Source organism: Panthera uncia, assembly GCF_023721935.1.
Source record: "Panthera uncia isolate 11264 chromosome A1 unlocalized genomic scaffold, Puncia_PCG_1.0 HiC_scaffold_17, whole genome shotgun sequence".
Classification (NCBI taxonomy): domain Eukaryota; kingdom Metazoa; phylum Chordata; class Mammalia; order Carnivora; family Felidae; genus Panthera; species Panthera uncia.
The window spans coordinates 2,428,268-2,441,210 of record NW_026057577.1 but is presented as its reverse complement, the minus strand read 5'-3'; the positions used below and the strand labels follow the sequence as shown (position 1 = coordinate 2,441,210).

General features: G+C 37.8%; 1 protein-coding gene across 1 annotated transcript; it reads left to right on the top strand.

Moving 5' to 3' along the window:
* Window positions 1-10,965: 10,965 nt before the first annotated feature.
* LOC125935128 (olfactory receptor 11L1-like) lies at window positions 10,966-11,933 on the top strand. Its single transcript, XM_049648827.1, is given in 2 exon segments — window positions 10,966-11,890; window positions 11,893-11,933. Coding segments are annotated over 2 exon segments (966 nt in total).
* Window positions 11,934-12,943: the final 1,010 nt, after the last annotated feature.

Genomic DNA, 12,943 nt, shown 5'->3' with positions numbered 1-12,943 from the left:
AGTGGAAGCAGACCCTGTCTTAACTGTTCTTCTATGTCTAATGTTTGATGATGATGCTAGTGTCCTCTGCAGGCCTGGGCAGATATGACACTCCTCTTCCGTAGACGGGGTTAGAAACGTGGAGCCAGGTATTGGGATCAAATGCAGAGCTAATTAAGAGGGCACATGCGTGGCTCAGTCGGTAAAGCACCTGACTGTTGATTTGGGCTCAGGTCATGATCTCTCACGGCTCGTGAGTTCAAGCCCTGCATCAGACTCTGCACTGACAGTGTGGAGCCTGTCTCTGTCTCTGTCTCTTTTTTAAAAATAAATAAACATTAAAAAAATTAAGAGGAAGAACTCAGAGTTACATCCAGCTATAAGAGAGAACTGGCACATGGACAAAATAACAAGGTGATGGCACATGTTACCAGGTGTTTGTAGGATGGACAAGCAGGACAACCAGAATGAAGATACCATGTATGTGTAAGCATGTAGAGAAAGGGGTCTGAAAAAGTTCATAAAGTAACTACTACTGGAACACAGTGTCCAGGAAGACCTGGAACTGTCAGCTTGCCTTTGTACTTCTGGTGGAATCAGGCCAGAATAAACACAAGTGCAAAATCCAGGGAGGTATGAAGCAACATTGGGTGTCTTGGAACTTCCTGTAGTTTGATGTGGCTCCTGTTCAGACTGGGACTGAGGCAAGACCAGCTGATGACCAGTGTTGCATGCTATGCAAATATGTTTAGATTTTTATTTGTGGGTAATGGTTACTGATGACAGGTTTATACCCAGCCCTCGCTGTTGTCTTTTTTAGTGGTTTGGGTGTCGAAGCCGTATGGGTCACTGTGAATTAGTACTGATGACAGATTTATGCCCAGCCCCTGCTGTTGTCTTTCCTAGTGGTTTGGGTGTTGGAGCCCTATGGGTCACTGTGAATTAGAGGCTTTGCCTGTCCTCAGGGATGCTCCAGTGTGGCTGGAGACATGGGGGGAAATGGTACACATATGTTTCTCCAAAATTGTAGAGGCAGCCTGGACTCAATTGTATTTATATAGATTCCATTAATCTGTATCCAATAGACCTTCTAGACCCCTCTGGCCACACCAAGCAAGGCCCATGAAAGACTCTTCAATGAGTGCAATGTTATCCCAACCCCTTAGTCTATCTCCATTCTACATGAGAAAAGGCACTGAGGCATTTCCTCATTTATATGTAGATTTTCACACACTCACAATTAATGGTCTAGTATGGAATCCAGTGTTTCATATAATGCTATTGTTCTAAATCATTTTGTTACAAACATATGCATTGTCACTTAGTACTCACATGATATGCCCTATGCTAAGAATGCCTGAATTCAACAGTCTTCTACAAACCCATTATAGCATAGGGAGAAAAAAATGAGACATAAAAGAGAATTTTTTCCAGCTTCCTATAAGATTTAAAAGAGAAGATAACATAGTTTTAATTAGTGGCAGGGTGAGAGAGAAATCAGGAAGAATTCATGGTGATATTTGAAGAGGGTTTCCCAAGAGTGGAAATAGCAGGACACAAAGCACTTAATTTAAAAAAAAATTACCAAGTTTAGCCTCATTTTTTTAAAAAATAAGTGAACGTTTTCTGAAAGTATAAGTAAAGAAGTGTAATGTTCATATGAAACCTTTCATGAACTGAAATAGCATAAAAAAAAACTTACACAGAAACATTTTTGAAGATTCCCAGACCCACAAAATAATCTTAGGCTTGTCTGATAGGGATGCATCTTGCTGACAAACTCACAAAACTAAATAGAGATAAAGCACAGAGGCTCACAAAGTTCAAAGCTATGGTGGCTTGATGCTGAGTATAGTTCCTGGGGAAGGAGCTTGGTGGGGCCACTCTTGTGCACAGGGTGCATGCTACCTCTGTAATGGCTCCCCAAAAAACAATGAATGTGATTTTTGCTTTTCACCATTTTTTGTAAAAGTGAAAATCCTCCTCAGATTTCTTTTGGTTAGCAAAAGCAGATGTATGTCTCTCATAAAAGCCAAATGTAGATATTCACACTTTGAAAAAGCAGGGAATACCTGTAATATCCGATTTGGGCCTCCTAAAAGTAAAATTAAAAAAAAAATCAGAAACAATTCAAAGTAGTTTCTCTGAAAAGCAGATCTTCCTAGATGAATGTCTTGCTTTCAGCCCCAGGAGCTATATCTGCACATTCTTCCTAGTTCCCTGAGGAGGGCTTTTTTAACCACCCATCCCCTCAGATGCCACCTCACCACTTCTGTGGTAGAAATTCTTTTTACTGCAGATATAAGCTTCTTCCTCATTTTTGTCTCTGGGTAGCTCCTGCATTAGCCAGCAGGATAACAAACCTTCTATCATTAGTATAATGAGCATTTACTCATTTCCTTTGGTATCCTTTGAGCTTGATTCCACTAATATTGCTGGTACAATTCTCAGAATTGCCCTAAGAGCAGAACATTACTATGGATTTGAAGCTGAAATAGATCTGCATTCAAATATTGGTGCTCTGACCCTGGTGAGTGGCATTTTGTTATGCAAATACCCCTCTGGTGACCCTGGTGAGTTATGCAAGCCTCTCTGACTGTCTTTGTTGGTGAAATGGGTCCTTACACAAGCCTTATATGGGTTTTTGTGCTTGGAGGGCCTGGCATCTAATACACACTCAACAAGTCTTGTCTAAAACCCTCACTCCCCAGTCATATAATACACCTGAGAGAAAGTAAGGAAAGTGAAAATCTTTGGGGACATAATCTGTTCAGTTCCATGCAGGGGTAATTGTTCTGAATTTCCTTGTCTCTATAGTCTGTTCAACATGGAGATGTTCAGAAGCCAACGTTTTCTTCATCATTATGTGCTGGAAGGTTTATCAAGATAATAACACATTATCTGCTCATTTTAAAACATGGCTGTCTTGAAAAGAATAATTATTGACGTCAGTACTGGCTTTTGGCTGGTTGCTTCAATTATTTCATCAGCTTTTTTCAGTTACTTGAATCTAGAGAGTAGCTGTAAATTATTAAAAAAAACACATTGCCCAAGTTTGTCCTTGGATATTAGGGATTTCTAAAAAATACAACATCATCAATCACTGTATTGCAAATATAGCACAAAGCATCCCTTATACCTATAATGGACTAACCACATTATATGAATATGTACAGAATGCAACAAGCAATGAGATATAATGTTTGGATAATTCTCATTGTTATTTTACAAAAAAAAAGTTAAACAGATTTGAAAATAACTCTGTAAATAATTTAAATTGATGGACTGAGAATTCTGTCTCCATCCTTCATTCTTCAAGCCCCTATAAAAGATAAACAATGTTACGGGATTAGAATGGGATTTTAGGGAGGTGGTGACTCCACTTTAGAAATAAAGGTCTGTGATGAATGCATTCTGGAAAATCCCCCTCATTTCTGTAGTTCTACAAAGGCAGTATCATACTGATAAAGTTGAATTTAGATGTTGTCAGAAAACTATGCCCCTAATTTAATTAAAAAAAAAAAACTTTTGTCTATGATATCATAGAATCACATTTTTCAAAACACTTGGATATCTATTCTCTCTATTCAATAATTGTTTCCCTGTATAATACCTAGGCAAGTGATGATATTTCCTGAGTTTGAACAATATCAACCCTGAGTTTTAGAATGTCCTTGTTTTTATTGAATGAAAATATATTTTGCTAAAGGCACTATCTGTTAATGGCATCTCTACTTTTAAGATGAAATAGAGTCGTTTTAACTTCTCTTATAAAACTATTTAATACCTCCTATAAAATCATCCATGTTTATATTCTTCAAATCAGATGAGATACTCCCACTTCTTTTTCATTCCATAATTGTAAAACCTCACAACTTTCACCATTGAGCACGTACCATATTGTCTAGGAGTTTCTCAAGAATACCCTCAAAAGTAAAGGCAGTGGGTTCCAGGAAGGCTGCAAATGAAGCTGTCTGTCTCCATGGTTAAATGTGAGTCGTCTATTGATTTACACATACTTGCCTCTCCTTCCTTATTTTGTAAACAAGTATATTTCATAAGACAAGGCTCTATCACTCTATACCTAGAGAAGCAGGAAAGAACTCTGTTCCAACATGGCCTCTATATCCAGACATTCTAGTTGGAATTTATGGTTTCGTAGTGTCCTTGAGCTCAGTTACCTTGATTGAATCACTTATTTCTAGGCCTTAGCTTTCTTACTTGTAGATTGGTGCCCAATATGTAGACCTATTGTTAATGTGAGATGAAGTAATACATATAAAGCACCATGACTCAAATTAAACAAATGGTCAAGAAATATTGGTTCTATTATATAATAAAAGAATGATTATTTTTCATTTTACATTGAAATTACGTTGTTAATACAATGGAATATTACCAATTTTTTTAATTTGAAAGGATTTTTGAAACATTTGAAAGGATTTTTAGTAACATTTGGTTAGTTCTAAGCATCCGTTTTTATCTATATCTGTATGAATATATATTGGTTACTATTTAATATCTATAATTTTCACATAATCCTTCATATCAAAGTGATAATTACTGAATTTCAAATTTCTCTGTGCATTGATAAACAAATCAATCATATGTCAATGAAAAAAACTCTAAAATATCAACTTTACTGGGAAATATAAAAGAGGAATTTTAAAATGTTATTCTGGATGAAACTTTGAATATTTAAAATTATCTGTAAATTTGTTTTGATAGAAATGGATATTTATTTTTAAGGCAACAATATTGTTAATTAATATGCAATAAACTTTAGTTAAAATAAGCTTATAATTTTTGAAATAAGAAATCAATAACAGAATTCTTCCTGCACTATGAAATAAAATACAGAGCAAATGGCCATCATAAACATTTGTTAGGATAGATTGTGTATTGCACTATCAGAAGCCATGATGCTTCTGGGAAATAAAAGCTACTGGATAGAATACCCAAGATAACTGAGGGCCAGCAGTAGTGAGGGAAAGATGACCCAGTGAAGGAGAGAAACAGAAAGAGACCTCAAAAATTAAGTTATTGGGGTGCCTGGGCGGCTCAATTGGTTAAGTCTGACTTCAGCTGGGGTCATGATCTCATGGTTCCTGAGCTCAAGCCCTGCATCCGGCTCTGTGCTGACAGCTCAGAGCTCGGAGCCTGTTTCAGATTTTGTGGCTCCCTCTCTCTCTGCTCCTCCTCCTCTCGTGGTCTGTCTCTCTCTCAAAAATAAATAAAACATTAAAAAAAATTAAATTAAGTTCTTAAGGTACACATTTGTAGGTTTTTAAGTGTTTATGTCATTAATATCATTTGAAACCTACAAATGTACACCATAGCTTGCAATTTATATATTTCATGATATGTTTTTAATTCTCATTATCCACCTTAGTCATAGAGGCAATGTCTATCCACCTGTGCTCTAATATCTTCTCTTGACAGAGAAGAGACACCCACGCTGTCACAACATGCTTAAATGATAGAAAGAAGCTTCCTGGTGCCCCCTATCTCCCATGGTTCGCTCTCACTAGGCAGCCAGGCTGATTTGTGAAGCCTGACACTTTCTGGTAGTAGGTATATATATATATATATATATATATTGCTCATGTTCCATGCGCCCTCTGGCTGGCTGTCCCTCATGCATTGGCAGTGATGATCTTTGTAGGAATGGACACTCTTCCATCTCCATGAGTAGAGCCGTGGCTGAGGTGTATAGATAAAAGTACTAGTGAAAACTGTCAAAGTATATATCTGCTTTGAAGACTCTATCATGTCTTTTTTCTTTTTTCTGCAAACATACAGGAATTAAAAATCTGGATTTGAGATTAGATATGAAAAGCCCAGGGGTGACTGGGTGGCTGAGTGTGTTAAGCGTCTTACTTGTGACCTTGGCTCAGGTCTTTATCCTCAAGGTTGTAGGTTTGAGTCCTGCATTGGGCTCCATGCACAGCATGGAGCTTACTTAAGAAAGGCAGGGGATGGGGGGGATATGAAAAACCCACCTCACGTAAGACTATGTCATTTATAAATGGTGCTTAACTTTGTTTTCCCAAATTTAATAGCACTATAAAACAGCTATTATGGAAATTAGTTGTAAAAGTAGTGTCAAAAATGCCAAGATATACAGACTATATAAAATTAGCTATAAAAACAGCCAGGATATAGGCTATACAGTACTGACCCAACTGTATTACCCATATGTAGAACACACACACACACACACACACACACACACACAAAGTTTGGAAGGTAAGACATCAGGTAGATAACTCTGGAAGACAGTACTATAAAGCCAACCCCCAAGTAACCTGGATATTCTTCATAATATTTTATTACCTGTGAGCACCATAGCTTCTGATAGTATGGTATACAATACATCCGAAGGATCATCCCAAGGCAATTTGCTATGCATTTTATTTCACCACAGTTTCTCATTTAAAATTATTTTTACTGTAATTTACTACATATTAAGAAAGATGTTGACTTAAAAATAAACATCCATATATGTGCATCACACCAAAATAAATTTACTGATACTTTTGTCTACATCTATTTCCAAGTTTTCTGAAAACTATACACATGAATCATATTATTTAAAAAAAAAGTTATATTGGGGCACCTGGGTGGCTCATTCAGTTGAGCATCCAACTTATGCTTAGGTCATGATCTCACAGTTCATGAGTTCTAGCCCTGCATGGGGCTCTGTGCTGACTGCTCGGACCCTGGAGCCTGCTTCAGATTCTGTCCCCTTTTCTCTCTGCCCCTCCCCCACTTGCTCTCTCTCTCTCTCTCTCTCAAAAATAAATAATATTAAAACAAATTAAAAATTAAAAATATATGTTAATTAAATAACATATCAATGCATCAGATTATAATGCCTTTCATACACTTGGATTTATGTGTGTGTGTGTGTTGCTTGTTATTGTTTTATTTTAGTTTTTGTTTAGTGTTTTTTTTTTTACTTTGTATGACTTTATATTTTGTATTAATTTATTTAAATTCAAGTTAGGCAACATACAGTATACTATTGGCTTCAGGAGTAGAATTCAGCGATTCATCACTTACATATAAAACCCAGTGCTCATCCCAGCAAGTACCCCCCTTAATACCCATTAACCATTTAACCCATCCCCCCCAACCTCCCCTCCAAGAACCCTCTCAGATTGTTCTCTGTATTTAAGAGTCTTTTATGATTTACCTCCCTTTCTGTTTTTATCTTATTTTTCCTTCCCTTCCCCTATTTTCATCTGTTGTGTTTCTTAAATTCCACATACAAGTGAAATCATATAATATCTGTCTTTCTCTGACTTATTTCGCTTAGCATGATACACTCTAGTTACACCCACATTGTTGCAAATGGCAAGATGTCATTCTTTTTGATCACCAACTCATATTCCATTGTATATATTTGGCACATCTTTTGTTTTGTTTTTAGTCTTGCTATGCCACAGGCAGATTGAAAACCTTTTCCGTTCCAATTCCATCTTCCAAAACCCAAACTAAGACAACCTCTCAGACAAACTCAGATACTGCATTTTTTTTGTTGTTGTTGTTAAACTGACAGAGTCACATTTAGATTAAGCTTGGGTACTGACTGCTTTTGTTGCATGAATTAATTAAATTTCAATCATAAATTATGTTTTTGCTTTTCATTTAGTTGTAATTGCAATTAAAATATGATGGCAAAATGCCACTCAACAAAAAGTGACTGTCAAATGTCCAATTCTCAGGATAGGTGATTCACCATTTGCCTGCTTGCAATATTTTAGCAAAGAATTCTTGTTTGATTCAATTTCTGAGACAAATTCTAATTAAAAAAAAACTCCAAAAGAATGTAAAAATTCATCTATCCTGAATGTATTATAGATATCCAAGCCTCAGTGGGCAGAGTTGAATCTCAGAAGATTCATTCCGTTGTTTACTAACTTGATCAACAAATTACAGAAAAATATCTGGGGACCAGGATTCTCAGAAGGGTCAGGTCCCCAAGATACCCAGTTATTGAGAGGAAAAGCCTGCTTCACCCAGCATCAAACCCCAGCAGAGGACATGGCAAATTCCAACTTGCAGGAGGAAAGCCCACATTTGGGTATGAGGAGGGCAAGGCAGGTTGTGGAGCAGTGGCTCATTAGGGCTCTCCACGTTGGGAAGAAAGACAGGTAAGGGAGGTTCGTGTAGACAGGCACAAAGGTTTTCAGATGGAAATCAACATGGTGTATACTTTAGTGTCACGTGACATAAACGCTATTGTAGTGTTTGCTTTGGTTGTTGATGTTGAATTCTAAAATTATAGACTTCAATAAATTATTCCTCACTACCAAGGCAGTTGGAGCCTTTGCTGATGTAAAAACTAAGTAAATGATTTTACCTCAATTGCCTAGCATATAAATCTGTAGTAACAGAAAGTAATCAAGAAAGAATTCTTAGGGAGTCAAAGGCCATTTAGTTGGTCCTAGGCAAGATTGCAATAATAACATTTTTAAAATTATTTTTTAACGTTTATTTATTTTTGAAAGAGAGAGAGTGTGAGCAGGGGACAGGCAGAGAAAGAGGGAGACTCAGAATCCAAAGCAGGCTCCAAGCTATGAGCTGAGCTGTCAGCACAGAGCCTGGTGTGAGGATCAAACTCATAAGCTGTGAGATCATGACTTGAGCGGAAGTCAGATGCTTAACTGACTGAGCCACTCAGGCGCCCCACAACAATAACATTTTTTAATGTTTATTTTCATATAGTTTCAAAAAGAGCTACGGAATTACATCTAAGCTTATACTGGCTGCTAAAGTGGACTCAGCATTTTGGGAGGCAGACCTTTTCATTTTTATTTGTTTTATTTTATATTTTTAAATATTTTTTACTTCAGTATAATTAAGGTACTTCTAGCATTTGAATCTTGAATTGATGTCCTAAGCTCCCAGAATGGCTTAGAGAAGGTGTCATGGAATTGGTGATATCTGAGCAGACTGAAAGGATATAAGCCACTTAGAAATATACAGGTATAATGTCCCAAAAAACTGAATATGTTGAATAGAAAGGGAGTCAAGACTTATGCTATTTGGGGCACCTAGGTGGCTCAGTCAGTTGAGCATCACACTCTTGATTTGATCTCAGGTCATGATCCCAGTCGTGAGATTGAACCCTGTGTTGGGTTCTGCACTTAGTGTGCAGACTGATTGGTATTCTCTCTCTCCCTCTGCCCCTCTCCCTGGTTCATGCTCTCTCAAAAAAAAAAAAAAGGACCCATGTTGTTTGAACAATACTGAGGGAGCTGGAATTCTGGAAGCAGAATGGGAAAAAGTATACAAAGAGATTGCAGAGGAGATGGGAGGAGACAAGTAGGGTCTCATACACTGTGAAGTCTTTGGCTTTTATTTCTTAGGCTTTAAGTAATCACATATTGTATAGTTCAAGATGTATAAGACACATCCAGTATTGTGTCTGATAACAAGTGCATAGATTTTGTTACAGTATCGTTTTCATTCTATATGAATTTTTCCTGGTCAAATGAAGATAATCTTCCTAAAGATTTTGCTCAAGTATGTAAGGAGGAAACAGAAGACAGCAAAACTAGTAAACTAAAACAACACTGAATTGACAGAACAATTGATTCCTGATGTGTGGATAAATCGGTTGGCCATGTTATTTTATTCACTTGTCAGGAATGATTCACAGGACCATATGTTCCCATGACACTCTGGAGGCTGAGTGCCACTGTTGGCTTTGAGTGGAGGAGTGACACACTCTGCACTGTGTTTCAAAGTCTCATTCTGGCTGCTTTATTGAGAATTTCCTGAACCAGGGCAGATGGATACAGAGGGCTATAAGGAGACTATCAAAGAATCCAGGTGAGAAGAAGTGGCCCTCTTATTTGGAGTAAGTCGTAGGAAACAGACACAGAGGAACAAAAGGAGGTTGGGGAATTTAGTGGTCTGAGCATTTGGATATTCCCATTGGAGGATTTTAGTGTTCTCTTCAGAACTTTGCCAAAGGCATAGATAGACAAGGAAGTGTTGAAAGTTCGAAAAGAGAAAAACACATATGAAACAGTCACTGAGGAGAATGGAAGAGTAAATAGATGCAGGAAGTGTGCACTCATTGTTCCATGGCACTAGAGACACACTGGAGTTATTGGTTATGAATTTTGAAATAGCAACATTATGTGTTGTCTCTCATTTCCTTTATTGCATGGAAGCTCATGTATGGCAGGTGGATGTTGCCTTTAACCAGGACTAGCCCTGACAATGAAGAAAAGGAAAGTAAAGAAAAGTGACACGTTAAATGAATATAACAAAGAGTGATTACAGTGGCTGAGCATTGTATCCACCTGGGCAAGAAAGGACAACAGTGGACATGCAGGTTAGCTCAGCACAAAGCTTTACACGCACGTGCACACACACACAAACACACACACACACACACACATACATGTGCACACAGAGAGACAGAGAGAGACAGAGAGAGCAAGGCATCCATAAATACTCTTTGTGAGGAGAATGGATAAATTTCCCCAAGATGTCATAGGAGATATGCTTTGTCTGACTTCTTTATCAGACAAAACCCATAGGTGAGAAAAGAAAACCATTGCTTCCATATGTACCTGCTTTAAAAAAATGTTGTTGTTGCTATTCTTAGTTTCCAAGTTTGATGTCCATCAGAGATTTTTTTCATTTTGTTTTGTTATTGTAGTTTTATTATTATTGTTGTTATTTTTTTTAATCTTTGGACCAGAGACTTCTAAATTTCAGAAAACACAATGCATGGAATTTGCTGAGGTTCTTTCCAAGATCTATCATCCACGTTCAACTTGTGATATGAAAAATATTTTTGCATAAAATCAAGATGAAATTATGCATTTTTCCCAACAAAGTGTTGTATATAAAGTTCTGAACTACTTTTAATCATCTCTGAAGCTCTAAACATCAATAGCTGCAAATATTTGCATGATTTGTGTAAAGTGGTTTTCCAAAATATTTTCCCTTCCACAGGTAATGATGCCTCTAAATGTGTCCAGTGTCACTGAGTTTCAGCTTTTAGGATTCCAGAACCTTCTTGAATGGCAGACACTACTCTTTGCCATCTTCTTGTTCATCTACTTTCTCACAGTAACAGGGAATGTTGTCATTATTACAGTGGTGAGCCAGGACCAGCGACTCCACTTGCCTATGTACATATTTCTCAAACACCTCTCCTTTCTGGAGATCTGCTATACATTCACTATTGTGCCCCTTCTCCTAGCCAACCTGTTCTCCCATGGACAAGTCATCTCCTTCTCCACCTGTATGGCACAGCTTTACTTCTTTGTGTTCTTTGGAGCTACTGAGTGTTTCCTTCTGGCCATGATGGCCTATGACCGATATCTGGCCATCTACAGCCCACTCCACTACTTTTCCCTGATGAGTCCTGAGATCTGCACCAAGTTAGTGGCAATCTCCTGGTTGACAGGTGTTGGCACAGGGCTTCTGCCCTCCCTAATGATTTCCAAGTTGGATTTCTGTGGGCCTAACCGGATCAATCATTTCTTCTGTGACCTCCCTCCCCTCATGCAGCTCTCATGTTCCAGTGTGTATATCACCAGGATGGTCATCTTTATTCTGTCAATTGCAGTGTTGTGCATTTGCTTTTTTCTCACACTTGTATCCTATGTTTTCATTGTGTCTACCATATTGAGAATTCCTTCAGGCTCTGGCCGGAAGAAGACCTTTTCCACATGTGGCTCCCATTTGGCTGTTGTCACTATCTACTATGGCACCATGATTTCCATGTATGTCTGCCCCAATGACCACCTGTCACCTGAAATCAACAAGATTATTTCTGTCTTCTACACTGTGGTCACTCCACTTCTGAACCCTATTATCTACAGCTTGAGGAATCAAGAATTCAAAGAGGCTGTTAGAAAAGTCATGAGAAAAAGGTGTGATATCTATGGAGGAAAAGTGAAGGGCAGTTCCTTTATTAGGTAAGGAAAATTAGCACAGAACATGCCATAGATTAAGTTTGGGAATACATGAGTGAAAGGTTCAGAGACTTCAAACTTGAATGTGACCCTTGCCACTATGTTAAATTCCACAAGCCATAATGAAAGTTTTTTCATGTCCCCTTGCCAACAATTGCTCAGAAAATAAATTGACTCTATCAAATCGTTTTGGGGGGAATTTTGTCCTTTGACATGTTCTTTCATCTTCTAATGAGAATCTAATTGTACAGTTCCAGGACATGATGATTTCAAACATTACTTTCGGATTTTTCAGTAATATTCCTCATGAATGCAGCATGTTATACATCTTTTAAGCATTGTTAGATTGGCCTTATAAATTCAGTTCCTGGTGCTATTGGTGCTTCTTAAATGTTTGTGGAATGGGACTTGTGTGTGGTTCAGTGGGTTAAGCATCTGACTCTTGATTTCAGCTCAGGTCTTTATCTCAGTGTCATGAGTTAAAGCCCCACATTCAGCCTGCACCTATTTAATAAAATATATTTATTGGAATAAATGAATGAAGGTATATAATGATCATTGACTTAAATCATCTCCTAGTGAAAGAACAAAGAAAGAATTTTGAAGTGCCAAAGATTTATTTACAGTAACTTAGACTTTACATATTTTTTGTGTTTAATAAAATTCTATGAAAGGAAGGAAGGAAGGGAAGGAGGAAGACAGAGGGAGGGAGGCATAGGTGGAGGCAGAGGGACAGGTGGAGGAGGAGGAGGAGAGAAAGACAAAACAAAGAGAGACAGAGAGAGAAGAAAGAAAGAAACAAAGAGACAAAGGAAGCAAGCATACAAGCAAACAGGGAGAGAGGGAAAAAAAGGAAGGAAAGGGAAAGGAAAAGAAGAGAAGAGAGGTCAACGTTTCTTTTTTGTTTGTTTATTCATTTTGAGAGTTGGGGAAGGGAAGAGAGAGAGAGAGAGAGGGAAAGATAATCCCAGGTAGGTTGTGTACTGTCACCACAGGGCCTGACGGGGGTGGGA